Source organism: Ranitomeya variabilis, chromosome 6 (assembly GCF_051348905.1).
Source record: "Ranitomeya variabilis isolate aRanVar5 chromosome 6, aRanVar5.hap1, whole genome shotgun sequence".
Lineage (NCBI taxonomy): Eukaryota > Metazoa > Chordata > Amphibia > Anura > Dendrobatidae > Ranitomeya > Ranitomeya variabilis.
The window spans coordinates 505,769,305-505,794,958 of record NC_135237.1 but is presented as its reverse complement, the minus strand read 5'-3'; the positions used below and the strand labels follow the sequence as shown (position 1 = coordinate 505,794,958).

Here is a 25,654-nt window from a genome sequence, read left to right as displayed (position 1 = left end):
AAGAAAATACTGAGGTGTGAATAATAAAGCCTTACGCCCAGAGGCTAGAGGAGCGGTGCTGTCCTGAAAATCAATATTGAGACAACCCTTTTAGGCTTTCGGGACTGAACCAACATATTCCAAGTAGGTAAATGTGTCAATCATTTCATAAGTGGCTGCCCATACATTGGCCACTCCATATCAGTAAGGCTGGAGTCACACTAGCGAAAACTCGCCAAACAAACGTCCCAATTATTCTCTATGGGGCTGCTCCTATCAGCCGTATATTACGCATCCGTAATATATGGTCTTGTACGGCCGTAGAAAATCGCAGCGTGCTGCGTTTGTCAGCGTTTTGCGCAAATAATACACCAATGAAAGTCTATGGGGGCGAGAAAAATACGGATTCCACACGGACCAGCAGTGTGACTTGCGAGAAATACGCAGCGGTGTTAGTGAAAAGTCGGTAATTCAATTGCCGGCTTTTCATTTCTCCTTCCCAAACCCGACATGATATGAGACATGGTTTACATACAGTAAACCATCTCATATCCCCCTTTTTTTTGCATATTCCACACTACTGTTAGTAGTGTGTACGTGCAAAATTTGGTTGCTGTTGCTAAAATAAAGGGTTAAATGGCGGAAAAAATTGGCGTGGGCTCCCGCGCAATTTTCTCCGCCAGAATGGTAAAGCCAGTGACTGAGGGCAGATATTAATAGCCTAGAGAGGGTCCATGGTTATTGGCCCCCCCTGGCTACAAACATCTGCCCCCAGCCACCCCAGAAAAGGCACATCTGGAAGATGCGCCTATTCTGGCACTTGGCCACTCTCTTCCCACTCCCGTGTAGCGGTGGGATATGGGGTAATGAAGGGTTAATGCCACCTTGCTATTGTAAGGTGACATTAAGCCAGGTTAATAATGGAGAGGCATCAATTATGACACCCATCCATTATTAATCCAATTGTATGAAAGGGTTAAAAAAACACACACATTATTAAAAATTATTTTAATGAAATAAACACACAGGTTGTTTTAATATTTTATTGCTCTCTCAATCCACCTGAAGACCCTCGCTTGGCAAAATAATAAACCCACAATATACATACCATCCGAGGATCTGTCAGGTCCCACAATGTAAATCCTTCTGAAGGGGTTAAATCAATTTACAGGCAGGAGCTGCGCTAAAGCACTCGCTCGTGCCTGTAATCCCCGGGTGCTGAAAGGAAAGCTGGGTGATCTGTACTTACATTGAGTTGCGGTGAGGCGCCCTCTGGTGGATGGACTCATGAACTGGAGCCTTGGAAAAGTTCCCACGCTCGAGTTCATATGAGTTCATCCACCAGAGGGCGCATCACCGCAACTCAATGTAAGTACAGATCACCCAGCTTTCCTTTCAGCACCCGGGGATTACAGGCACGAGCGAGTGCTTTAGCGCAGCTCCTGCCTGTAAATTGATTTAACCCCTTCAGAAGGATTTACATCGTGGGACCTGACAGATCCTCGGATGGTATGTATATTGTGGGTTTATTATTTTGCCAAGCGAGGGTCTTCAGGTGGATTGAGAGACCAATAAAATACTAAAACAACCTGTGTGTTTATTTCATTAAAAATTTTTTTAATACTGTGTGTGTGTTTTAACCCTTTCATACAATTGGATTAATAATGGATAGGTGTCATAATTGACGCCTCTCCATTATTAACCTGGCTTAATGTCACCTTACAATAGCAAGGTGGCATTAACCCTTCATTACCCCATATCCCACCGCTACACGGGAGTGGGAAGAGAGTGGCCAAGTGCCAGAATAGGCGCATCTTCCAGATGTGCCTTTTCTGGGGTGGCTGGGGGCAGATGTTTGTAGCCAGGGGGGCCCAATAACCATGGACCCTCTCCTGGCTATTAATATCTGCCCTCAGTCACTGGCTTTACCATTCTGGCGTAGAAAATTGCGCAGGAGCCCACGCCAATTTTTTCCACCATTTAACCCTTTATTTTAGCAGCTACAGCAACCAAATTTTGCACATACACACTACTAACATTAGTAGTGTGGAATATGCAAAAAAAGGGGGATATGAGATGGTTTACTGTATGTAAACCATGTCTCATATCCTGTCGGGTTTGGGAAGGAGAAATGAGAAGCCGGCAATTGAATTACCGGCTTTTCACATATATCACGCTGAATTAAATATAAATACAGAATATATATATATATATATATATATATATATATATATATGTGTGTCAATGACATATATATATATACTGTATATATGTTTTAACGGACATTTGAGCACATAAATCCATTAGATGTCGGTTTTGCAAGCCTGCGAGAAAATATCGCAGTACAGATGCCATACGGAGGATGCCATGCGCAAAATACGCTGACACACCCTGCCTACGGAGGACATACGGATCACTATTTTGGGAACATTTCTCCGTATTACGGCCGTAAAAAACGAAAAAACGGACCGTATTGTCTTACGCTGAGTGTGACTCCAGCCTAATAAGAATGTCACTGACCTTCAACCACTGAGCTGTCCTGACTCATGATCAGGTCTGTAGACTCTTCCATCTGCACAGGTTCTTCCTCTGCTGGTGGACAGTCTTCTGCCGCAGGCTCAGTTGTTTCTTCTTCATCTAACTCTACGGCAGCCACAGCTTCAGTTTGCTCGTCTTCTGGTGGAAAATCATTCGATGATGGTTCATTCTCTGTCAATGGAACCAGTTTTGTCTGATCCGGAATAGTTTCGATATCGTCTATGATTTGGTCACTGACTTCTGATGATGCTGAAAGTAAATATGTGATTTAGTGTACATTTATATGGTTTGTCAATGGACCCAATAATTACAATGATCCAAGTCAGCTGGATATTCCACCTAAGCTCTTTTATGCCTCATTACTCTTATCTACTGAATTTCCCATAATTGAAAGACATAAAATGATGGGATATCTGTTCAGTTTGCATCATTTTGCTATGAGTGAATTTGTGTAACAGATATCAAAACAGAATTTAAATATAAAGGGCAAATCTAGGCTATTTCCACAAGAAAATCTGCATATGTTTTACTGCTGCAGATAATGGAGTGGTGAAGACGCTTTAGAAAAATGTTGGTGGCTTTGCCATCATTCTTGCAGCACCTCCTCCGCCGGCGTCTTTTACTCTATACTGCTAAGAATGGATAGCAGGTGGCTTCCGAACAGAAGCCACCTAAAGAATGAGCAGGTCACTTCTTTTAACCGCTTTATGGTTTCAGAACCCTGAAGCAGTTAAAACAAGTGACATAAGACGGAATATGTGCATAGCGGTGTCGTTTTGCCATTGCTGTGCACGTCGTTCATTTTATGGGGCGCTTTTCTAACTCTTTTTGTTGTATGCACACACCCTATGTCCCAATTCTGACTTCCTCCTAATGGGGCTTGCCATGATGCATTGGAAAAGCAGAAAGTCGAAATCCAGGATTTTAGTTTTGAGAATAAGACAAGCCCTTCCTGATCAATATATTCAAGGAAACAACACCCCTGCTCCAAGTACCATGAGCAATGAACTGAGGCACAAAGAAGTAGGATCAAGAGCAGAAAATTGCACCTTGGCCTTCATTATACAATTTTCCGACTGTTTCCCCCCGCCCCTCTTGCTCCAAAACAAGACACCCATGTGCACAGTGGCTCAACTGGAAGCCTCTGCCAATTAAATACTAGGCAACACAAAAACCCTCCCTTATACCGATGCAACATTACAGTTTACTATGGGTGGGCTTACCCCACCCGAGTATGTTTACATAGGCAGATCGCGCTGCCATTGCCCACAGAACAATCAGTAATAGATCGTTCCTTGCGCATAAGTTGCCGCTGTTCTCAGCAGCACAGATCCTGTTTGTGCAGAACAATGTGCTGCCGAGAACGAAGATAAAAAATTATTTCACCAAACGAACGAGGGTTTTTCTTGTTCGTTGATTGATCAGCAACCTCCGCTGACTTATTGTTGGGAAACGAGCGTTCCTAGGAAGCGCTCATTCTTTATAATTGCGTAGTGCAAATGTACCTTTTGAGTGGAGCAACCTGGGAGTTAAAAAATTTCCCTATCACAACACACTAAAGGGTTGTGGGGTCGCCTGTATAAAAATACCGTCAGAACATTCTAAATTTGATAGGGGTCCGCCATTTAGGACGCTTATGCATATGCATATGCATGTAGAAAAGCCGCGGAAACACCATCACGTGTTTCTCAACGCAAGCAATGAATAGCCAGGTCTTTCACCGGGAAGGAACAACCACGGGAAGGGCAGCATCCAAAAAAGGAAACCACCTATGCCAAAACATGGTATCCATCCACAGACAGCTGTTTCGGGGTATTTGCCCCTCATCAGTGTGTTGTAGGAAACTGGCTATTAGGAGCAGTGCCTAGTGAAAAGGCTATAAACATAAGGATGAATGACCTCGGGGAGATCAAAACATCCAACACCGTGGAGACACCATCACGTGTTTCTCAACGCGGTGATCCAGAACACTGCCCCCATTCCTAATGGGAAATATGCAAATGCATGTAGAAAAGCCGCGGAGACACCATCACGTGTTTCTCAACGCAGGCAATGAATAGCCAGGTCTTTCACCGGGAAGGAACAACCACGGGAAGGGCAGCATCCAATAAAGGAAAACCACCTATGCCAAAACATGGTGTCCATCCACAGACAGTTGTTTCGGGATATTTGCCCCTCATCAGTGTGGAGTAGGAAATTTTTCCCACGCTCGAGTTCATATGAGGGCATCCAGCAAAGGGCGCATCACCGCGACTCAAGATAACTACAGGACATTCCCCTGCACTCCAATTATTCCCCGTATTTTTACAACCATGAGCACTGCTGCTTTAGCAGAGCTCCTGGGTGTAAAATGATTTAACCCCTTCAGATGGATTTACATCGTGCCAGAACGACGGAAGGTATGGGATATTGTTGATTTTTTATTTTTCCTTTTTTACAGAACGAGGGTCTTCAGGTGGATTAAGAGAATAATAAAATATTACAACACCCTTTGTCTTTATTTCATTAAAGTACTTTGTAATAATGTGTGAGTGTTTTATTAACCATTTCGTACTATTGGATTAATAATGGATAGGTGTCATAATTGACGCCTCTCCATTATTAATCTGGCTTAATGTCACCTTACAATAGCAAGGTGACATTAACCCTTCATTACCCCATATCCCACCGCTACATGGGAGTGGGAAGAGTGGCCAAGTGCCAGAATAGGTGCATCTTCCAGATGTGCCTTTTCTGGGGTGGCTGGGGGCAGATGTTTTTAGCCAGGGGGGCCAATAACCATGGACCCTCTCTAGGCTACTAATATCTGCCCTCAGTCACTGGCTTTACCACTCTGGCGGAGAAAATTGCGCGGGAGCCCACACTATTTTTTCCGCGATTTAACCCTTTAATTTAATAGCTAGTGCGCCCAAATTTTGCACATACACACTACTAACATTAGTAGTGTGGAATATGCCAAAAAAAGGGATATGAGATGGTTTACTGTATGTAAACCATGTCTCATATCATGTCGGGTTTGGGAAGGAGATAGCAAAAGCCGGCAATTGAATTACTGGCTTTTATGCTATCCAGCGCTGAATTAAATATAAATACAGTGTGTGTATATATATATATATATATATATATATACACTCACCGGCCACTTTATTAGGTACACCATGCTAGTAACGGGTTGGACCCCCTTTTGCCTTCAGAACTGCCTCAATTCTTCGTGGCATAGATTCAACAAGGTGCTGGAAGCATTCCTCAGAGATTTTGGTCCATATTGACATGATGGCATCACACAGTTGCCGCAGATTTGTCGGCTGCACATCCCAAAGATGCTCCATACAAGGCAGGATGGATCCATGCTTTCATGTTGTTTACGCCAAATTCTGACCCTACCATCCGAATGTCGCAGCAGAAATCGAGACTCATCAGACCAAGCAACGTTTTTCCAATCTTCTACTGTCCAATTTCGATGAGCTTGTACAAATTGTAGCCTCAGTTTCCTGTTCTTAGCTGAAAGGAGTGGTACCCGGTGTGGTCTTCTGCTGCTGTAGCCCATCTGCCTCAAAGTTCGACGCACTGTGCGTTCAGAGATGCTCTTAGGCCTACCTTGGTTGTAACGGGTGGCGATTTGAGTCACTGTTGCCTTTCTATCAGCTCGAACCAGTCTGCCCATTCTCCTCTGACCTCTGGCATCAACAAGGCATTTCCGCCCACAGAACTGCCGCTCACTGGATTTTTTTTCTTTTTCGGACCATTCTCTGTAAACCCTAGAGATGGTTGTGCGTGAAAATCCCAGTAGATCAGCAGTTTCTGAAATACTCAGACCAGCCCTTCTGGCACCAACAACCATGCCACGTTCAAAGGCACTCAAATCACCTTTCTTCCCCATACTGATGCTCGGTTTGAACTGCAGGAGATTGTCTTGACCATGTCTACATGCCTAAATGCACTGAGTTGCCACCATGTGATTGGCTGATTAGAAATTAAGTGTTAACAAGAAGTTGGACAGGTGTACCTAATAAAGTGGCCAGTGAGTGTATACATATATATATATGTGTCTCAATGACAGATATAGATACTGTATATATGTTTTAACGAACATTTGAGCACATAAATCCATTAGATGTCGGTTTTGCAAGCCTGCGAGAAAATATTGCAGTACGGATGCCATACGGATTACATACGGAGGATGACATGCGCAAAATACACTGCCACACCCTGCCTACGGATGACATACGGATCACTATTTTGGGAACATTTCTGCGTATTACGGCCGTAAAAAACGGACCGTATTTTCATACGCTGAGTGTGACGCCGGCCTAAGACCACACTCCAATTAAAGTGTGATCCAAAAAATGTGTCCATTTTTTTCGTACATGAAATAATCAGATGTCAGAGTGAGGCCTAAAAGAGTAATTGAAGCACATTATTAAACAGATCTTCCTCAAAATCCGCGTAAGATCAGCTATTTATGAATTTAGTTTAACAGCATTTTTATATTTGTTTTTGTTTTATTTTTACTTGTGTTCTTTTTTTTTTTCCTTAAAGGGAACCTGTCACCCCCCTGGCATTTTTAACTAAAAGAGCCATCTTGTGCAGCACTAATGTTGCATTCTGTCAAGGTGGCTCTTTTATTTGGGGTCCCTTCCAACACTAAAATATTCGTTTTTATAATTTGCCTGCAATACCTGTAGTCTGCCCGCGGGGCATGTCTTTTCCCCCAGACACAAACGCCTCCCAGCCATCACTCATTTCCTCCGGGCGCCGCCTCCTCTGCATTCATTTATGTCCCCGGCGCCTGCGCTGTAAGTTCCCATCACGTGATGTGAGTCGAAGGGCAGCACAAACTGCGCATGCCCGAAAAAAAAAAAATTACAGCGCAGGCGCCGGGGACGTAACTGAACGCTGAGGAGGCGACACACGGAGGAAATGACTGATGGCTGGGAGGCGTTTGTGTCCGGGGGAAAAGACATGCCCCACGGGCACACTACAGATATGGCGGGCAAATTATAAAAACGAATATTTCAGCGTTGGAAGGGACCCCAAATAAAAGAGCCACCTTGACACAATGCAGCATTAGTTCTGCACAAGGTGGCTCTTTTAGTTAAAAACGCCAGGGGCGGGGGGTGACAGGTTCCCTTTAAAAGCAGCTGCTCAGTTTTTAGAACATGTTCACACAATACAATTGTCATGCTTTTATTGCGATTTTTGTAAATCGTGGCAAACAAAATGCAACGCGACGGCGTGGTGTGAACACATTCTAAGTGTTCAATATGCAGAGCACATCATTAATTTCACTACACAGTGCAACACTACAGAATTGGACGTGATCAAATGATGGCAGATACAAGTCCCTGAGGGCACTAACTGAAAATGTTAAAAGCATTAAAAAATTATAAAAACATATAAAAAAAAAAAAACATGAAATGTTCAAGTTTAAATTACAGTCATGGCCAAAAGTATTCACACCCCTGCAATTCTGTCAGATAATACGCAGTTTCTTCCTGAAAATGATTGCAAACACAAATTCTTTGGTATTATTATCTTCATTTAATTTGTCTTAAAATGAAAAAAACACAAAAAGAATTGTCCTAAAGCCAAATTGGATAGAATTCCACACCAAACATAAAAAAGGGGGTGGACAAAAGTATTGGCACTGTTCGAAAAATCATGTGATGCTTCTCTAATTTGTGTAATTAACAGCACCTGTAACTCACCTGTGGCACCTAACAGGTGTTGGCAATAACTAAATCACACTTACAGCCAGTTGACATGGATTAAAGTTGACTCAACCTCTGCCCTGTGTCCTTGTGTGTACCACACTGAGCATGGAGAAAAGAAAGAAGACCAAAGAACTGTCTGAGGACTTGAGAAACCAAATTGTGAGGAAGCATGAGCAATCTCAAGGCTACAAGTCCATCTCCAAAGACCTGAATGTTCCTGTGTCTACCGTGCGCAGTGTCATCAAGAAGTTTAAAGCCCATGGCACTGTGGCTAACCTCCCTAGATGTGGACAGAAAATAAAAATTGACAAGAGATTTCAATGCAAGATTGTGCGGATGTTGGATAAAGAACCTCGACTAACATCCAAACAAGTTCAAGCTGCCCTGCAGTCCGAGGTACAACAGTGTCAACCCTTACTATCCGTCGGCGTCTGAATGAAAAGGGACTGTATGTTAGGAAACCCAGGAAGACCCCACTTCTTACCCCGAGACATAAAAAAGCCAGGCTGGAGTTTGCCAAAACTTACCTGAAAAAGCCTAAAATGTTTTGGAACAATGTTCTCTGTTCAGATGAGACAAAAGTAGAGCTTTTTGGGCAAAGGCATCAACATAGGAGTTTACAGGAGAAAAAAAGGGGCATTCAAAGAAAAGAACACGGTCCCTACAGTCAAACATGGCGGAGGTTCCCTGATGTTTTGGGGTTGCTTTGCTGCCTCTGGCACTGGACTGCTTGACCGTGTGCATGGCATTATGAAGTCTGAAGACTACCAACAAATTTTGCAGCATAATGTAGGGCCCAGTGTGAGAAAGCTGGGTCTCCCTCAGAGGCCGTGGGTCTTCCAGCAGGACAATGACCCAAAACACACTTCAAAAAGCACTAGAACATGGTTTGAGAGAAAGCACTGGAGACTTCTAAGGTGGCCAGCAATGAGTCCAGACCTGAATCCCATAGAACACCTGTGGAGAGATCTAAAAATGGCAGTTTGGAGAAGGCACCCTTCAAATATCAGGGACCTGGAGCAGTTTGCCAAAGAAGAATGGTCTAAAATTCCAGCAGAGCATTGTAAGAAACTCATTGATGGTTACCGGAAGTGGTTGGTCACAGTTATTTTGGCTAAAGGTTGTGCAACCAAGTATTAGGCTGTGGGTGCCAATACTTTTGTCTGGCCCATTTTTGGAGTTTTGTGTGAAATGATCAATGTTTTGCTTTTTGCTTCATTCTCTTTTGTGTTTTTCATTTAAGACAAATTAAATGAAGATAATAATACCAAAGAATTTGTGTTTGCAATCATTTTCAGGAACAAAATGAGTATTATCTGACAGAATTGCAGGGGTGTGAATACTTTTGGCCATGACTGTATGTTCTATCTCCATATCGTATGAGGTTTACATAGGAAGAGGTGCTGCCAACAACGCTGGTTTAATGTCCCACGTTATCTATGAAAACAACAGACACACAAGGTTTTGCTCAATCATCGGCTGAACGGAGGCATGTGAACATGGACCAATGGAAAACGAAATGAGTACATGGATTTCTATAAAAATGACTTGATGTTCATATGTTCAGGCTATTCATTGCCAAGAGGTTAAAAGAAGTGAGCTGGCCATTCTCCATATGTTTTTTTTTTTTGCTTTGATATGGATGCTCAGTTTTTTCACATGGAAAAAGTCTGTGTGGAAAAAATCACATTGTGCAATTTTCTCTTAAGAATCTCTTAATATATTTGCCCATTCATGTGCATGGCTGTGCAAAGAAAAAAATGTCTCTCATAAGGAACCTCCATTTTGCAACCGATTTTTACAGATACGTTGCCATTGTTAGTCTAGGAGACGGTAGTTGATCTTGTACAATTTAATGTGTTGATCCATAAAAATGGCTGGCAATATGGATGGAAATCTGACAATTTTTTCATGCTTGTTTGACCTAGGCCTTACTACTGTCCCCACTTTTGGGGGATGTTGATATCATCCTTAAAATCACAATATTAAGTATAACTACAATTGGTGATCTCATTTCCACACTTCCAATAATGAATCTGACTTCCCGAGTTAAACATTTACAACAATTCTGTGGGGAAACAAATTCCAGGCTAAACAAGTCTGGTCTGTGCAGAGAAGTGATGTCATGTCAGCCTTGGACAGATCACTAAACATTTACAAAAGTTCTACTGATTCAGATTAACCAAATCCCCCCCCAAGTATCAGGGCGCTAGGTTATGGGTAAGATGAAAGTGATAGACATCATGGCTTCTGATGACGTTGTGCCAGATCACACATTCGGTGCACCCAAGGGTCTCTACATTCTGAAGACCTTCTCCAGGTCTGACCCACTTCCATGTCCATCGTTAATATGGCCAACCTCTGTAAAGGCTCTGTCCACTACTCGGACAACTCCATTTTATTTGACACTGGGGAATAAAGAAACAGAGACTCCACTCCTGTTCCAGCAATGTTGGCGCAAATCTGTTTATTTTTATTTTTCACAGGGTAAAAGAATATTTAACCCCATAGTGACCACCAATACGTCTTTTTACTGACCTGCGATATAAGAGACTAGAATCCCCTGATGGGTGACAATCAAGCCGCTGTCGGCTGAACACTATAGCTGACAACTTACTACATTAGCCATGATCAGTGTTGGTACCAAAAATAATCATTCAACCCCTTAAATGCTGCTGTCAATAAGGACTAGAGCATCTAGATGGTTAATACTTTGTGGGGGCTCCCTCTTTAATCATATCGGCACCCTGAGACCTTGATTTTGTGGTCCTGATGTTTGCCATGGCAATTCTCGGCCAATTAACAGCCTTAGAGTCTGCCGGCTATAGCCGCCTGGTCAGGAGTCATCAGCATTTGGATGGTAAAAATACATTTCTTCATTCCTGTCATGCCACTTTGCATTAATTCCTGAAAAGCACCTGAAGGGTTAATAAACCACCTGAAAGCAATTTTGAATACATTGAGGGGTGTGGTTTTTTAAATGGTATCACTTTTGGGGGTTTAAAACATATAGGACCCCCAAAGTCACTTCAAAATTTAATAGGTAGCTAAAAAAAATACGTTTTGTAAATTTCCTCAAAAAAAAAAAGAAAAATTACTGCTCCATTTTTAAACCTTCTAAAATGCTAACGAAATTAAAAAAAAAAAAAAAACATTTTAAAAATGTGTTGATGTAAAGCAGACATGAGGGAAATGTTCTTTCTTAACCCCTTACTGCCATTGGATGGGATAGTACGTCCAATGGCAGTACCTCTGCTTTGATGTGGGCTCCAGCGGTGAGCCCGCATCAAAGCCGGGACATGTCAGCTGTTTTGAACAGCTGACATGTGCCAGCAATAAGCGTGGGCGGATCGCAATTAACTAGTTAAATGCCACTGTTAAACTCTGACAGCAGCATTTAACACACGCTTCCGGCCATCGGGCCGGAAATATGCACACCGCTGACCCCCGTCACGTGATCGGGGGTCATCAGTCATCGGCATAACAACAAGAGGTCTATTTGAGACCTCTATGGTTGTTGATGCTGGATTGCTATGAGCGCCACCCTGTGGTCGGCGCTCCTAGCAATGCAGTAATTCTGCTAGATAGAGGAGGTCTGAGCATCGCCTCTATGTAGCAGAGCCAATTGAGTTGTGGCAGCTTCTAGCCTCCCATGGAGGCTATTGAAGCATGCCAAAACTTAAAGAAAAATAGTTTTAAAAATGTAAAAAATATAAAAGTTCAAATCACCCCTCTTTTGCCCTATTCAAAATAAAACAATTAAAAAGAAACAAAACCTACACACATTTGGTATCGCCGCGTTCAGAATCGCCTGATTTATCAATAAAAAAAAAGGATTAACCTGATTGCTAAACGGCGTAGCGAGAAAAAAAATTGAAACGACAGAATTAAGTTTTTTTGGTTGCCGCAACATTGCATTAAAATGCAATAACGGGTGATCAAAAGAACGTATCTGCACAAATGTGATATCATTAAATACGTCAGCTTGGCGCGCAAAAAATAAGCCCTCAACCAACCCTAGATTGCGAAAAATGGAGACGCTATGGGTATCAGAAAATGACGCAATTTTTTATTTATTTTTTTTAGCAAAGTTTTGAATTTTTTTTCACCACTTAGATAAAAAAGAACCTAGACATGTTTGGTGCCTATGAACTCGAAATGAGCTGGGGAATCATAATGGCAGGTCAGTTTTAGCATTTAGTGAACCTATCAAAAAAGTCAAACAAAAATTAAGTGTGGGATTGCACTTTTTTTGCAATTTCACCGCACTTGGAATTTTTTTTCCCCATTTTCGAGTACACGACATGCTAAAACCAATGATGTGATTCAAAAGTACAGCTCGTCCTGCAAAAAATAAGCCCTCACATGGCCATTTTGACGGAAAAATAAAAAAATTAGGGCTCTAGAAAGTAGGGGAGCGAAAAACGGAAAAAAAGCTCTGGTCATGAAGGGGTCAATGTTTTTGTGGGGTATGACTATCTGGATTAAAGGGATAATCATTCAAAGTTTGAAAATCGCACATTTATTGAAATTGTTTTTTGTTTTTTTTCTGATATTTTTATAAATAAACGCAGAAAATATCAACATAAATTTACCATTGTCATAAAGTACAATGCGTCATCTCAAAATCAATAGGATATGTTCAAGCGTTCCAGAGTTATTACCTCACAAACTGACACTTGTCAGATTTAAAAAACAATTGGCCCTGTTAAAAACATCTTACAAGCGCGGAGCAACTTCACAAAGGTGAGGGCATGTTACAAGACATCATCATCAATTCACTAATTTCCTTTACTAATGTTTCTAATTACGGTCAACGAAAGACTCGCCAAACACCTAAATGAGTCATTTATAATCCAGGAGATTATCCTTTGCTTCCTGGGTGGCAGTCTAGACTGAAACCTAAAACTGACAACTACATGACCCAAAGCACTGCAACAATTACTGACCTATGCGCTGTAATGTAACTCCAACAAATGGTATCAGCCACCAAACTGCAGATCATGCTAACTTCACATCATGATTATGGTGCAGAATGGACGGGATAAATACTGAAAAAAATCTGTAAGTGTAAACACTGTGTAAAGGTTGGCATTTTGCAATTCACCTGAACTACAAATTTAGAAGATGGCAGCCGTGGGGGACTTTAGCCGGCAACCAGAAGCCATGATAACCCATCAGCTTCCTGCAATCTTGTTGTGTAGAGTCATAGAGAGTTATGAGCTGGCGCAACTAAAGCGGTCGCTGTTAAGAGACAGATGACAGCTATGTAACATAGCCGACATGTTCCACGTGTGGAATTTGCTGACAGCATGTGGGGTCCGCTCCACACACCCTGATCCGCTCCGTAATATCTATATACACTGCTCAAAACAACAGAATCTAACTCCAAGTAAATCAAACTTCTGTGAAATCAAACTGTCCACTTAGGAAGCAACACTGATTGACAACCAATTTCACATTCTGTTGTGCAAATGGAAGAGACAACAGATGTAAATTATTGGCAATTATCAAGACACCCTCAATAAAGGAGTGGTTCTGCAGGTGGGGACCACAGACCACATCTCAGTACCAATGCTTTCTGGCTGATGTTTTGGTCACTTTTGAATGTAGGTTGTACTTTCACACTCGTAGCATGAGACGGACTCTACAACCCACACAAGTGGCTCAGGAAGTGCCGCTCATCCAGGATGGCACATTAATGCAAGCTGTGGCAAGAAGGTTTGCTGTGTCTGTCAGCGTAGTGTCCAGAGACTGGAGGTGCTACCAAGAGACAGGCCAGTACACCAGGAGACGTGGAGGGGGCCATAGGAGAGCAACAACCCTGCAGCAGGACCGCTACCTCAGCTTTTGTGCAAGGAGGAACAGGAGGAGCACTGTCAGAGCCCTGCAAAATGACCTCCAGCAGGCCACAAATGTGCATGTAGATTTAAAAAAAACTGACTGTCACATCCAAACATAGACTAAGTGTGAACAGGTGCTGAACCTAGAGTCACCAACTCATATACAGTCAAATAAATAAGGCAGCACATTGCGGCGCTAAAACATGCAAACATGAAACATGAAAATTGAACTGCATTACTGCACTAGAAATATGAAAAAATGAGAGCGTTTAGCGCATAAATTGGCCAATTCATGTGTACCTGGTAGCCACTGTATATGAGTTGGTGACTCTAGGTTCAGCACCTGTTCACACTTAGTCTATGTTTGGATGTGACGGTCAGTTTTTTAAATTTGTATTCAATAGCCTTCTGACTGAGCACTCCACCTCTTAGCTACAGGTGTTTTAATCGCAGCAGGTCCATTACCCCTCCACAGAGAGAGAGAGAAATTTAGTCTAAGAAGAGGTTTCACAGGTACCCATTCAGATGAAGACGTTTATTCTCAGCGATGAAAGGAAAGTTTAGAACCTGGTATACGAGAGATGCCCTAATTTGGCTACCAGGTACACATGAATTGGCCAATTTATGCGCTAAACGCTCTCATTTTTTCATATTTCTAGTGCAGTAATGCAGTTCAATTTTCATGTGTGCATGTTTTAGCGCCGCAGTGTGCTGCCTTATTTATTTGACAAATGTGCATGTGTCTACACAAACGGTTAGAAACCGACTCCATGAGGATAGTCGGAGTGCCCAACGTCCACAGATGGGGACTGTGCTCACAGCTCAACACTGTGCAGGATGCTTGGCATTTGCCACAGAACACCAGGATTGGCAAATTCGCCACTGGTGCCCTGTGCTCTTCACAGATGAAAGCAGGTTCACACTGAGCACATGTGACAGACGTGTCAGAGTCTGGAGATGCCGTGGAGAGTGATCTGCTGCCTGCAACATCCTTCAGCATGACCGGTTTGGCTGTGGGTCAGTAATGGTGTGGGGTGGCATTTCTTTGGAGGGCCGCACAGCCCTCCATGTACTCGCCAGAGGTAGCCTGACTGCCATTAGGTACCGAGATGAGATTCTCAGACCCCTTGTGAGACCATATGCTGGTGCGATTGGCCCTGGATTCCTCCTAATGCAGGACAATGCCAGACCTCATGTGGCTGGAGTGTGTCAGCAGTTCCTGCAAGATGAAGGCATTGAAGCTATGGACTGACCCGCCCGTTCACCAGACCTGAATCCAATTGAGCACATCTGGGACATCATGTCTCGCACCATCCACCAACGTCACGTTGCACCACATACTGTCCAAGAGTTGGCGGATGCTTTAGTCCAGGTCTTGGAGGAGATCCCTCAGGAGACCATCTGCCGCCTCATCAGGAGCATGCCCAGGCATTGTAGGAAGGTCATACAGGCACGTGGAGGCCACACACACAGTACTGAGCATCATTTCCTTGTTTTGAGGCATTTCCACTGAAGTTGGATCAGCCTGTAATTTGATTTTCCACTTTGATTTTGAGTATCGTTCCAAATCCAGGCCTCCATTGGTTAATAAATTTGATTTCCATTGATTATTTTTGTCTGATTTTGTTGTCAGCACATTCAACTTTGTACAGAACAAAAGTATTCAATGAGAATATTTCATTCATTCAGATCTAGAATGTGTTATTTGAGTGTTCCATTTATTTTTTTGAGCAGTGTATTTATCTCTCTCTCTCTCTCTCTCTCTCTCTCTCTCTCTCTCTCTCTCTCTATATATATATATATAGATATATATATAGATATATATCTCAAGGAGTTAAAGAGACTTCTCTGTTTCCTTGTCCCCACAGATTTGTAGCAGGGATTATGGTGCTCCAAAAAGAACTACAGTAAGTCTGTTTAGCTCTTATATGTTTTTCGTTTTTTTTTTTTTATAAGATGCACTTTATAGACCCCCATAGCTCACCATAATTTTATGGAAAGTAATGGATAGCAATGATGAGCCATCACATGTAAAGCGCCATGGAAAAAATGGCGCTATAATAATATATAATAATAATAATAATCAGAATCAAAAGGTTTCTTTGCTGGCCCAAAGACATACTGATGGGGAATGCAGATTGTGAGTGCCAATGGGAACAGTAATGATGTCTGTAAAGCGCTGCAGAATATAATGGCACTATATAAGTGAGCTTAATGAAAAAAATTATAAATAGGCCATTTTAGTATATGAAAGTGATTCAAATCAATGCATGTCTGCAACTACAGAATCTTAATCCAATTCCTATATTAATGCAAAGCAGTAACCCTAAATAAATTTTTTAAAAAATAATTAAAAATTCAGCTAAAATCCTTCTTGATCAAGACCAGACTGACTGCCAACTCACTGAGGGATCACATCACAGTTGCCTACTGAAGTGTATAGAGAAGGAGGGAAGAACAGATCAAACAGACACAATGACAGATCCCACTGCATCTATCAAAATACCTAAAAGCTGGATTCACAGCTACACTAATCAGTACTGTGTATACACTGTGTTCCAAATTATTATGCAAATTGGATTTAAGTGTGATAAAGATTTAATTGTTTTGTTTTTCTAATAAACTCGTGGATGGTATTGTGTCTCAGGGCTCAATGGATCACTGAAATCAATCTTAAACACATGGGATAATACATTTTCCAGGTGATTCTAATTAAAGGAAAACTACTTTAAAATGATGTTCCACATTATTAAGCAGGTCACAGTTTTCAAGTAACATGGGAAAGAAAAAGGATCTCTCTGCTGCTGAAAAGCATCAAATAGTGCAATGCCTTGGTGAAGGGATGAAAACATTAGAAATTTCCCGAAAACTTAAGCGTGATCATCGTACTGTTAAGAGATTTGTGACTGTATCTGAGCACAGACGTGTTCGTGCTGATAAAGGCATAATGAGGAAGGTTTCTGCCAGGCAAGTTCATCGGATTAAGAGAGCAGCTGCTAAAAAGCCATTACAAAGCAGCAAACAGATCTTTGAAGCTGCTGGTGCCTCTAGAGTCCCTCGAACCTCAAGGTGTAGGCTCCTTCAAGGGCTTGCTGTGGTGCATAAACCTACTATTCGGCCACCCTTAAACAGTGTTCACAAGCAGAAACGGTTGTATTGGGCCCACACATACATGAAGACTAATTTCCAAACATTCTTGTTTACTGATAAGTGTTGAGCAACCCTGGATGGTCCAAATGGATGGAGTAGTGGATGGTTGGTGTATGGCCACCATGTCCCAACAAGGCTGTAACAACAGCAAGGAGGTGGAGGAGTCATGTTTTGGGCCGGAATCATGGAGAAACAACTGGTAGGGCCCTTTAAGGTTCCTGAAGGTGTGAAAATGACCTCTGCAAAGTATATAGAGTTTCTGACTGACATCTTGCACCATCTCATGCTGCAAAGAATACCTCTGAGTCATTGGCAGCTATGGGCATAAAAGGAGATAAACTCATGGTGTGGCCACCATCTTCCCCTGACCTCAACCCTATAGAGAACCTTTGGAGTATCATCAAGCAAAAGATCTATGAGGGTGGGAGGCCGTTCACATCAAACAGCAGCTCTGGGAGGTGATTCTGACTTCATGCAAAGAAATACAAGCAGAAACTCAATGGATGCAGGAATTGTGAAGGTGGTATCAAAGAAGGGCTCCTATGGTAACATGTAACTTGGCCTGTTAGGATGTTTTGGAGTTAAATAGCTTTTTGTTCAGTGAATGTGACCTCCTAATGCTGCAAATTCAACAAATGAGCATTTTCAGTTCTTTAAAACATATCAAATGTTTAGAAATTCTACTGTGCCTAATAATTTGGAACAGTGCATTTTAAGTTTTTATTCATTTTGGAGATTATACTGTTATCATTGGGAGGTTTCTTCAATAAAATTCAATGTATAATCTAACGGGTGATTACTTTTATTAGACTGACTGTCATTTGCACCAACCATTTAGGAAAATCAGAGAAAAATGTCATTTGCATAATAATTTGGAACATAGTGTAATGTCTGTTATGCTGATTTTGCTTTTGCTACATGAAGACAGAAGAGCAGAAATCTCTTGCCTGTGTGTACTGTGTATGGGAGACATCATAGCAGCTTGCTTCCACAAGTGACCACTGAAAATGAGATATCTTTCAGAGCGGAAAACTGGTGATAAAGGTAGAATATGTCATATAAAGGCATAAAAATAGTGTTATTTTTCATTACCACTAGTGATGAGCGAATACACTCATTACTTGAGATTTCTCGAGCACGCTCGGGGGTCCTCCGAGTATTTTTTAGTGCTCGGAGATTTAGTTTTTCTTGCTGCAGCTGAATGATTTACATCTGTTAGCCAGCATAAGTACATGTGGGGGTTGCCTGGTTGCTAGGGAATCCCCACATGTACTTGCGTGCTCGAGAAATCTCGAGTAACGAGTATATTCGTTCATCACTAATTACCACACATGACAGCTCATTCTGAAAAGTTGTCCGCAATGACAGATACACTTTGAATGAACGTGTCTACATATAGGTCACACAATAAAAACTGCTTGAAATCTGCTGTCTGAGGCAGTGACCGGTGTCACATGTGAGGGTCACTGTATGTTCCCCCCAGGATGCGCAGAAGCGTATTGAGGCTATGAGAGGGCAATGCAGTCGCAGGCATAGCTGTGGTTGCAATGCAGGCTAAAGTGAGTTTAGGTCTTGGGCATGTTAATGTCCAAGGCAGATTTAGGGAAAACCTGCTCTGGGCTTTTGTGTTTTGAAACAAACTGCAGATGGTATTGGTGAAGTCCGTTTCATTCTGGGCCGGGTTTTCCATGTGGCTAAGGGCCACAGATTCAAGTTAAAAACCCTGCAGTATAGAGTTTGGGTGTGTCAGGGTCAGAGTCAGTGTCAGTCTGGTGTTTGCAGGAGTGCAGGGCAGTTGGCTCTGCAGAGCTCCACTTGTGTGAGGCAACACAGGCAAGCGGAGCCGCAGAGCTCCACCTGTGTGAGGCAACGCAGGCAAGCGGAGCAAAACAGCCGGGGAGCTGAGATGCCTGGTACCCACAGCGGACACAGCAGTGCAGTCGCCAATGGTAACTGGTCTCAAGAGGTGGACTGGCGTGTTTAGTGACTGTAAACTCGAGGATATGGTTCCCGCCTGCGAACCGGGGGATATCGTGTACTGTGTTGCTTGAGTTGAACATTAAAGAGACTTTTCTTTAGAAGTTTGCTGGGTCACTGCCTCATCACTGCATACGGTGCTTCCGCTGCACTACAGCTGTAAAACCTGCAATTAATCCCTTAGCGACATCCACCGTACATGTACAGTGCAAGTCGGTAGTGAGTGTATAGAGTGGCTCACCCTAGCTGATAATGAGTGTGATACACAGCCAGGACCTGCCTCTAACAGCTGGGGGAGGACAGGAGCTCCGCCTGCGACTATTAAACTATCAAAAATACTGCTGTCGATCTGTGACAGCGGTATTAACAGTGCACCAGCCTAGGGGCGCATCATTCTATGCGCCCCCGTGATGTGATCATAGGGGCGCCAATAGATTGCTATGACAGCTGGGGGTCTGTTGAAGACCTCCGCTCTTGTCATTACGGAGCTCCTTTGAAAGTCAACCTGAGACTGTGATTTTTACTATATGCAGCAATACTGTGGTATTGTTGTACATAGCATAAGCAATTTGAAGATCACAGGTTCAAGTCCCCAAAGGGGACTAATAAATACAGTAAACAGTAAAAATTAAAGTTTTGAAAAATAAAAAATAAAAGTTAAATTTGTGATTTCCCACCTATTACGCCATTAAAAATAAATCTAATTAAAAAAATAAAATAAACATGTGGTATCGACGCTTCCATAAAAGTCTGATCTTACAATAGTTAACCCAATTGGGAAGTGCCGTAAACCAAAAAAAAAAAAAAATCAAAACGACAAAACTGCGTCTTTTTTGGTTATTGCACCATAAAAAAAATGCTGGAAGAAGCGATCGAAGTGTCGTATCAGCATGATAAAGGCGTCTTTGTCATTGCCTTTACTTAGTGTCCAGTGCCACTAATATTACTTAAGGTACCGTCACATTAAGCGACGCTGCAGCGATATAGACAACGATGCCGATCGCTGCAGCGTCGCTGTTTCGTCGTTGTGTGGTCGCTGGAGAGCGGTCACACAGACAGCTCTCCAGTGACCAACGATGCCGAAGTCCCCGGGTAACCAGGGTAAACATCGGGTTACTAAGCGCAGGGCCGCGCTTAGTAACCCGATGTTTACCCTGGTTACCAGTGTAAATGTAAAAAAAACCAAACAGTACATACTCACATTCCAGTGTCTGTCGCGTTCCCCGGCGTCCGCTTCCCTGCACTGTGTAAGCGCCGGCCGTAAAGCAGAGCGGTGACGTCACTGCTGTGCTCTGCTTTACGGCCGGCCGGCGCTGACACAGTGCAGGGAAGCGGATGCCGGGGGACGCGACAGACACCGGAATGTAAGTATGTAGTGTTTGTTTTTTTTACATTTACACTGGTAACCAGGGTAAACATTGGGTTACTAAGCGCGGCCCTGCGCTTAGTAACCCGATGTTTACCCTGGTTACCAGTGAAGACATCGCTGAATCAGCGTCACACACGCCGACTCAGCGATGTCAGCGGGTGATCCAGCGACGAAATAAGGTGCTGGCCTTCTAGCTCCGACCAGCGATATCACAGCGGGATCCAGATCGCTGCGGCGTGTCAAACACAACGATATCGCTATCCAGGACGCTGCAACGTCACGGATCGCTATCGTTATCGTTGTTAAGTTGTTCAGTGTGAAGTTACCTTTAGTCATGGTGTCTAAATAAAGGCATCTGCATATAACACTCTGTTTGTGTTCGCAACTGAAGGTAATTGCATCAGCTTGAAATAAATAGCACTAGCGTTGTGTCTGCCACATAACAAGTGTGTTCGGTATGTACAGAGAAGCCAATTAGCCTAATAGTACCAGGGGATTGGTGCCTCTAGCAGTGCAGACGGGGTATAATTAACATCATGGCTTCTCTATGTTTAAAATGCAGAATACAATAGAGAATCAGTATAATGTGTCACATCTACAAAGGACCTGTCACCTCTCCTGAAATATCTTAGTAAATGTTTGTGCTCTGGCCTAAATTCCGAAGCATCACTCATTAGATATCTGCATCGTGCTACTATTCCTGCTGGATGTAAATGAATACACTGACAACTAGGTGTTACCATTCCCTAGCCAATAGGGCATTTCCCTCCACAGTCTGACCCCGTCCAATCACTTTACACAGACTGATACATGTTTACAAACTTGTTGTTTACAATAAACTAATCAAACAAAAATAGAATATATAGCTCAACAAAACTAATCTAACAAGAGGTTTCCCCAAATTTAACACAAAATTATATTTTTATTGACTATTGTAGTCTCAGAACTGTTCAGCCTCTTTACGACAAGCGTCATTAGTACTTAGTAGAGCCCATTTGGCTGTTATGACCTGCTGCAGACACAATGCATAGCCAGATACCAGTTTCTGGTAACGTTCCTGGGGAATCTTAGCCCATTTCTCATGGGCCACTGCCTTCATTTCTCTATTATTCTTGGGTTGCCAATCTGTCGTCCAAAAAGTGAAGCGAACAGCTCATTGCCATGAAGAAACTAAGAAAATTATACAAAAAGATAGTAAAGGCATTGAAATCTTCATAGTGATACAATTGGAAATAGTTCTCATGTGCACACTGGCTACACTATCTGGATGTGGCAGAAAGAGGAGACAGTCACTTGGCTCCAGCAGATTCCTGAACAGAAAGATGATCAAAATCCTTAGAGTTATGAGAAAGAAAAAAGATACTTTTTTGGCCCTATTAAACAGCAGTGTGTCCCAGGAAGGAAGAAGAAAGAATGCACTGAAACGAACACCCTACTGTGAAACATGGTGGTAGTTCAGTGAAGCCCAGAGTGAACCATTGTGGAGGCTCAGTGATGCTCACAGTGAAGCTTGGCAGTGGCTCGCTGATGCCTACAGTGAAGCATTGCAGAGGATAGGTGATGTCTACAGTGACGCAAATCGGTAGCTCGGTGATGACTACATTGAAGAATAGCAAACAAAAAAAGGGGAATGGTGCCTCACTGTGTATTATATGGTAGATAGCCTCGGATACTGCAGTCAGGATCCAGATTCCGTTTGACCATCGGATAAGTTAGGAAAGAAAATTGCATCAGCAAACTGAATTTCAATTAAAAAAAAATTAAAAAAATAGACTAGCAGAGGCTCAGTGATGTCTACAGTGAAGAAAGACAGTGACTTGGTGATGCCTACAGTGAAGCATGGCAGTGGCTTTATTATGCCTACAGTGAATCAAGGCGGTGGCTTGGTGATGTCTACAGTGAAGCATGGTGGTGTTTTGGTGATGTCTACAGTAAACCATGGCGGTGGCTTAGTGATGTTCTGCAGATGGTTTGCTTTATTGGCGTTAGAAACCTACAGTGTGTGAAGGGTAAGATGGATTCAATCAAGTATCAGGGAATACTAGGAGAAAATGTCAAGTCTTCTGTGAGGGAGGTGAAGCTAGGGCATCATAGGACCCTCCAACAGAACAATCTTCCTAACCAAGGAACATTGTCATTTTGGTTTCAGAAGTTGTTATGGATGATTCTGGAGCGGCTGTCAATGTCATAGTTGATCGACTTGAACCCCATAGAAAATCTTTGGTGGGATATTAAAAACACATTTGCAACAGGTCATAACAGCCAAAAGGTAGTCTACTAAGAACTAAAGACACTTGTTATGAAGGTGCTTAAAAGGCCACGTTCACACATTCAGTATTTGGTCAGTATTTTACCTCAGTATTTGTAAGCCAAAATCAGGAGTGGAACAATCAGAGGAAAAGTATAATAGAAACATATGCACCGCTTCTGTATTTATCACCCACTCCTGGTTTTGGCTTACAAATACTGATGTAAAATACTGACCAAATACTGAACAGGTGACCATAGCCTAATTCTCAGATTACAGTTAGTAAAAGTGGCATTTAGTGAATTTGGAGAAACCACTTATTATATTAGTTGTTGACCTTTTTTACATTGTGTCTCTGGTTTATTGCACTCAGCAGGCTAATAAACTTAATTTGTAATTGTAGTGGGCATTTGGCAAACAATTGCAAGAGCAGTTGACCATACAGAAGGCATTCTGCTTAGGCTTTTCTGCAAATTTATGACATTTCCTGCTTTTGCAGCAAATTTGGACTTTTGCATTCCTAAAATGACCTGCAGTCTTGTGACATAATAGATTTGCTCAAAATTTATAAAGAAAAAAAATAACTCTTCAATTAGCCCCATGCACTTCTCCAATGCTAAACATTTAATTTTTTATTCATTTCTAATATTACCTTGGTCAACGAGTTCATGGCACTATATGCAAAACTCGACCCTTTTCCATGCGTTTATAAAAAAAAAGTCTACTTTGCAACCATAACCTCTCTCATTCCTATACATAGTGGGAAAAGTACCGTATATACTCGAGTCTAAGCCGACCCGAGTATAAGCCGAGACCCCTAATTTTGCCACAAAAAACTGGGAAAACTAAATGACTCGAGTATAAGCCTAGGGTGGGAAATGCAGCAGCTTACCGGTAAATGTCAAAAATAAAAATAGGTACCAATAAAAGTAAAATTAATTGAGACATCTGTAGGTTAAGTGTTTTTGAATATCCATATTGAATCAGGAGCCCCATATAATGCTCCATACAGTTCATGATGGCCCCATAAGATGCTCCATACAAAATACACCCCATATAATGCTGCACAAAGGTTATTAATGGCCCCATAAGATGCTCCATAGAGACATTTGCCCCATAAAATGCTGCACAAATGCTAATTATGGCCCCATTAAATGCTCCATAGAGACATTTGCCCCATATAATGCTTAACCCATTACTTGCCAAATTAGCAATTTCCATTTTTTTTTTTTTTTTTTTAAATGACAGATTTTTAATGATTTGGGTCCTAATGAATCAGAAACATAATTTGCAACATTTTTTTCAAGTATGGATTTTTCAGAAAAGGGCGTCCCAATATTCAATTAAAAATGACAATGACATGATTTCCTATTTTGTAATCATTCATTTTACAAACACAACACAAAAAAATTGACCTAATTATAAAAATTATAAAATCTTAGTTGCTAGAAGCTCCATCTTCAGCGTCCTCTGCACTGACATTCAGTCAGAGAGCAGCGCACACTAACCTCGTCATCGCGCCCTCTGACCTGAGCGAAACAGCACAGGACACGGAAGACAGAGCCCGGCGGTGGAACGAGGACAGGTGAATATCGTGTAATGCTCACCCTCCCCAGTTATAGCCATCTGCTCCCGGCGCGGTCCCTGGCAGCTTCCCTAATGGGTCTTCTTCAGGCACTGACACCTTCTTCCAGCGTTGAACGGTCACCGGTACCGCTCATTACAGTAATGAATATGCGGCTCCACCCCTATGGGAGTGGAGTGGCATATTCATTACTGTAATGAGTGGTACCATGTGACCGCTCAACGCTGGAAGAAGCTGTCAGCGCCCGGAGACCATCGGAAATGCAGGGACCATGCCAGGAGCAGGTGAGCATGTCACAGCCACCGCTCCCCCGCCGAGCCCCCTGGGACAATAACTCGGCTTATGCTCGAGTATATACGGTAAGTATTTGATACACTGCTGATTGTGCAAGAACTATAATTTTTATAGTCGGTACACTTCAGTTGTGGGAGGCAATCTAAAAATAAAAACCAGAAAATCAAAATGTATGATTTTTACATAATGAAGTTGCATTGTATTGCATGAAATAAGTATTTGATCACTTACCAACCAGCAAGAATTCTGGCTCACAGACCTGTTGGTGTTCGTTTAAGAATCCCTCCTACTCTGCACTCATTACCTGTTACCTGTATTAGTTGCACCTGTTTGAACTTGTTGCCTTTATAAAAGACACTTGTCCATACACACAATCAATCACACTCCAACCTTTCCATCATGGCCAAGAACAAAGAGCCATCTAAAAAACACCAGGGACACATTTGTAGACCTGCACAAGGTTGGGATAGGCTGCAGGACAATAGGCAAGCAGCTTGATGAGAAGGCAATAACTGTTGGCACAATAATTAGAAAACAGAATCTTCCTGGGTCTGGAGCTCTATGCAAGATCTCATCTTGTGGAGTAAGGATGATTCTGAGAAAGGTCAGGAATCGGCCCAGAACTACACAGAAGGACCTGATCAATGACCTGAAGAGATCTGAGACCACAGTCTCAAACATGACCATTAGGAGCATACTACAACATCATGGATTAAAATCTTGCAGAGCATGCAAAGTCCTCTGATCACACCTGCACATGTCCAGGCCCTTTTGAAGTTTGCCAATGACCATCTAGATGATCCAGAAGAGGAATGGGAGAAGGTCATGTGGTCAGATGAGACCAAAATAGAACTTTTTGGCATTAACTTCACTCGCCGTTTTTGGAGGAAGGAGTACAACCCCAAGAACACCATCCCAACCGTGAAGCATGGTGGGGAAAATATCATACTTTAAGGG

At 42.4% G+C, this 25,654-nt stretch overlaps 1 protein-coding gene across 1 annotated transcript in view; it reads right to left on the bottom strand.

Moving 5' to 3' along the window:
- ERICH5 (glutamate rich 5) overlaps positions 1-25,654 on the bottom strand; it is a 52,746-nt gene that overhangs the window by 12,790 nt on the left and 14,302 nt on the right. Inside the window, exon 2 of the mRNA XM_077268031.1 lies at positions 2,500-2,766. Within this exon, the coding sequence (XP_077124146.1) occupies positions 2,500-2,766 (267 nt within the window). The remainder of the gene's footprint in view (positions 1-2,499; positions 2,767-25,654) is intronic.